At 48.2% G+C, this 3,785-nt stretch overlaps 1 protein-coding gene across 1 annotated transcript; it reads right to left on the bottom strand.

Annotated features, from left to right (window-relative positions):
* Positions 1 to 1,391: 1,391 nt before the first annotated feature.
* LOC147866900 (polyphenol oxidase, chloroplastic-like) lies at positions 1,392 to 3,750 on the bottom strand. Its single transcript, XM_087317426.1, has one exon. It carries the CDS (start codon positions 3,379 to 3,381, stop codon positions 1,792 to 1,794), a length of 1,590 nt encoding a protein of 529 aa, XP_087173552.1. The 5' UTR covers positions 3,382 to 3,750; the 3' UTR covers positions 1,392 to 1,791.
* Positions 3,751 to 3,785: the final 35 nt, after the last annotated feature.

Here is a 3,785-nt window from a genome sequence, read left to right as displayed (position 1 = left end):
TATATATAAATAGCGTCCATAGCGAGGCCAATATTGAACCCATGGCCTACTTTGGCAAGACTTGAACTATGTCCTTTCTTTCTTTGGGAAGAAGGGCTTAGAGAGAGACAGATGTCTTTTGGGGGGAAGTGGGGATTGGTATCCCTAATATAATATGTACCGTGTATGTGTAGAATAGTTTGATTTCTTTTTTGACACCAAAAGCATCTTTTGAGACGCCATAAAAGCTCAGCGAGAAAAGTGCGTGTAGCAATCAATTGGATTATGTGCTGTCAAACAATCCATAAAAGGTTAGCGACAAAAATGCATGTAGTGATCAATTGGATTATATGGTATCGAAAATATGGAGATAGGTATTTGTTATGGGAAAAAAAGACAAGAGAACAAGAAAGAAAAGCAAATGGTCATTGGATAAACGTTGCAATAGGAATGGGCATGGTTAGTTTGATCACCACCTATACAAAGCTTAACATTTAAAAATATTTCCTATACATTTTACTGCCTTTCTTTTTATAATCCTTCATAGAGATATGCATAAAGGACCTTCCAATTGACACCCTTTGAACTTTCTTTTATAACAACTAATAAAAAATAATAGTGTCATTTATCTCTTTACATTTCAAACTCACTAGACAATCATGGATTTAAACATCTCAACTTTGTTGCGTTCCTTTAGACGTGGGCGACAAGCTTAGACGTGGGTGACAAGCTAATACGCTATCTTCTTGAGCTTGACAAAAGCGTGCACAAAAGGTAGTGAATGCTGCTACAACAAAAGTCTAATGTTTGGTATGATGCAAGGTGGTAGGCATTTGGGCATTTGGGTGTACCACCCACTGGGACAAGAGTCATAGCCAAGTTGATTGGATGCTTTTAGTAAAAATTATGGAATACACTAAAATTAAAAGGACCCCGTGGTTTTGGAATGTAGCGAATGTAGCGAGTTACCTCTCGTACAACATAACAAAACTAATATTGATCAGTCTCTCCATGATGTCATAGCAAAACTAATATTGTTCCACCTTGATATTGACATATCATGAGTCATGAGTCATGACCCCTCATAAAATAGGAAAGTAAGGAGGTCATGTCTCATGATTCTTTACTATTTCTCTATGGATTTTCGAAAGTCAACAGGATGGGAACATAGGCACAATGAGAGCTGATTCACCATCTACAAGCTCAAGGGTGATATACTCTTGCCACATATCTCTATTTGTTTACCCACAATATTGCTATTGATGTGAGTCCAAGTGCAATGCAGGCATCATTTGGTCTATTATCTATCGTGCACACTTGGGCTTGTGTCCAATTGAGAGTTCTTGGTAGGAGGAGAACTAGGAGTAAAACCATGGGTTGATCAATAGACGATCGGATAAACGAGCTATATATGCAAAGAGATCATTTTTGGACATCAAGCATCAATGCTCAAAAGAATAAGAGTTGCTCAAATTACATAGAAGATACATTATCGTTCTAGTTTGACGAGATCTCGGTCCTTGGATGCATGGGTGAGCGTGAGAAGTTTCAGCAAAATAGAGTTTTCAATGAGAGAGATTCATACAAGAGTGGGTGAAAGATGTTTCCAATATAATACTTCACATTTACATGTAGGTTGTTGGTTGATTGTGGGTTGAGCAAGATCAAAAACAGGATTGGTGGGTGTGGGTGGGTGGAGGCATAGGATCCAAAGGTATGGGTCTTATCTATCACCACCCACTTAAAAATCTCCGGAGGTTAAAAAAGAATCTTTCTTAGAAATGTTGGGGCCAAAGAACACAGGAACTGGGATCATTTCATTTGGGCGACATTGTTAATGTTGGTGGTTGGGGGGGGGTATTGCATAACAAGAGTGTCGACAGACAAGGTATAGCCGCCCGACAGGCACATGGGCACGAGAGTGATGACCACGCTACTCTGGGCAGTCAAGTTTAGGTCACGTATGCGTCCAGCCAAGGCAAAGGTCCTGTTGGCGCTGGACATACCTTCGGTGAACTGCGGGACGATCATGACAGGCCCCACGAACTCGTGGCTCCCGGACGTCGTGCTCGCGTTGGCACCGGGCAAGTTCACAAAGACATTGAGCGTGGGGGCACTCCCTTCCACGAAGCGGACCCCGCCCAGGATCAGGTTCTCTTGTCCCGTGGCCGCGGCCAAGGCCGGGTCACGCTCCACCTGGACGGAGCAGGGCGCCCATATCTCCTCGCCCATCCTGCACACCACCGCCGCTTGGCCTATGTCCACCACGCCATCGCTGAGCCGCACGGGTGACGCGTCCAGCCACGGAATGGACACCTCCTCGTACACGTAGCCTAAGGCCTCCGTGCTGAAGCTGTCCCTCACCTTCACCCTCACCATCTCCGCCTCCTCGTTGTAGAAGGCGAACTCGGAGTCCAGGAAGTCTTCCTCCTCCGTCATGTCCGAGTTCCCAAAGCTCTTCCACACCTCCCACAGCCGGTCCAGCTGCGCGTGGTGCGCGTAGAAGATGGGGTCGCGCGCCGCCGCGTAGAGGGAGCCCATGTCTTTGCCGCCCACCTCCGTGCTGGTGCCGGACCAGACGTGGATGGTGTTGTGAGGGTACTGCTCGATGGAGCCATAGCCGGGCATGGGGAGGTCCCCACGCCGGTACGCCTTCCCGAAGAAGGCGGCCTGCGTGGTGGGGTCGCGTATCATGGCGCGGTACATGAAGGCCGAGTTCTCGCGGGCCTGGATCTCCGGGGATCGGGCCTCGCAGTTTATGTTGAAGTCGATGGCCGCCAGGGTCGGCGGCAGATGATCCGGGTCCCGCCTGGAGTCGTTGAGCACGTGCGAGTAGTTGACATAGAACCACGGCATGGTCGCCGCCTCCGGGTTGTCGTAGTTCCAGAAGGGTAGGGCGAAGTCTGGGTCGCCCAGCAGGGAGGCCAGGATGCGCTCGTGGAAGTAGAGGTACCAGCGATGGAAGGGGAAGAAGAGCCAGGAGCCATGGACCTGGAACGGCTGATCTGAGAGCTGCTGGTTGTACACGGTGTTACAGTAGGCACAATGTATGTTGGCCTGCTGTCTGAAAGAGCGTGGGTCGTCGTCCGGCAGGGCCTTCATGAGGCTGTAGCCCAGGGCCAGCTTCTCGGCGTAGGCCTCGTCCGCCAGGTGTGCAGGCCGCCGGACTTTGAGCTTCGTGGTGGTGGAAGAAGAAGAAGAGGAGTTGGGGCGGAACAAGGGAAGGTCTGCTGAGCTTGGGAGAGGAGCACAACAATCGAATGGGTTCTCTCCAGACGGCAGATTTAGGGGCAAATGGCAGCTGCTCACATTAGGTGCTAGGTATTGCCCATGGCTTGACAACAGGCACAGGCAGAAACAGACGCAGGCGCAGAAAAAGCAGGTGGGAATGGAAATGGACATGGAAATGGAAATGGAAATGGAGGATTTCAGTGAAAGAAGGAAATTGTACGTGCGGCTTTGCTTGCCTTTCTCTTCTGAACAATTCACTCTTTATTTTTGCTCTTCAAGTAGAGAGTGAGTTGTTGTCTGATGCGGAGGGAGATACCATAGATAGGTGTTGTATGTCTGTATGTATGTATAGAAGGGGGAGGCAACATACAGAGACAGAGACAGAGAGAGAGAGCGAGGGTCTCGTGAGTCTCCCATGTGCGGTTAAATAAAATACATACACACACAGACACACAACACAGTATGTACATGTGTATGTAACCCATACATAGATACTGTACATGTGTATGTAACCCCTCCATAGTTCTAGCCATACGTCCCATTCGTGTCATATTCAAACGCCAATATTCGTATCA

This window comes from Azolla caroliniana, unplaced genomic scaffold (assembly GCF_043228905.1).
Source record: "Azolla caroliniana isolate FFs.n. ecotype wild unplaced genomic scaffold, voAzoCaro1.0.p SCAF_3, whole genome shotgun sequence".
NCBI classification, from domain to species: Eukaryota; Viridiplantae; Streptophyta; class Polypodiopsida; order Salviniales; family Salviniaceae; genus Azolla; species Azolla caroliniana.
The sequence above is the reverse complement of the archived record's forward strand: the minus strand, read 5'-3'. Positions and strand labels throughout refer to the sequence as shown.

Bases quoted from the DNA above. Each gene is read 5' to 3' on its own strand.
- LOC147866900 (XM_087317426.1), bottom strand. From the start codon at position 3,381: ATGTCCATTTCCATTCCCACCTGCTTTTTCTGCGCCTGCGTCTGTTTC.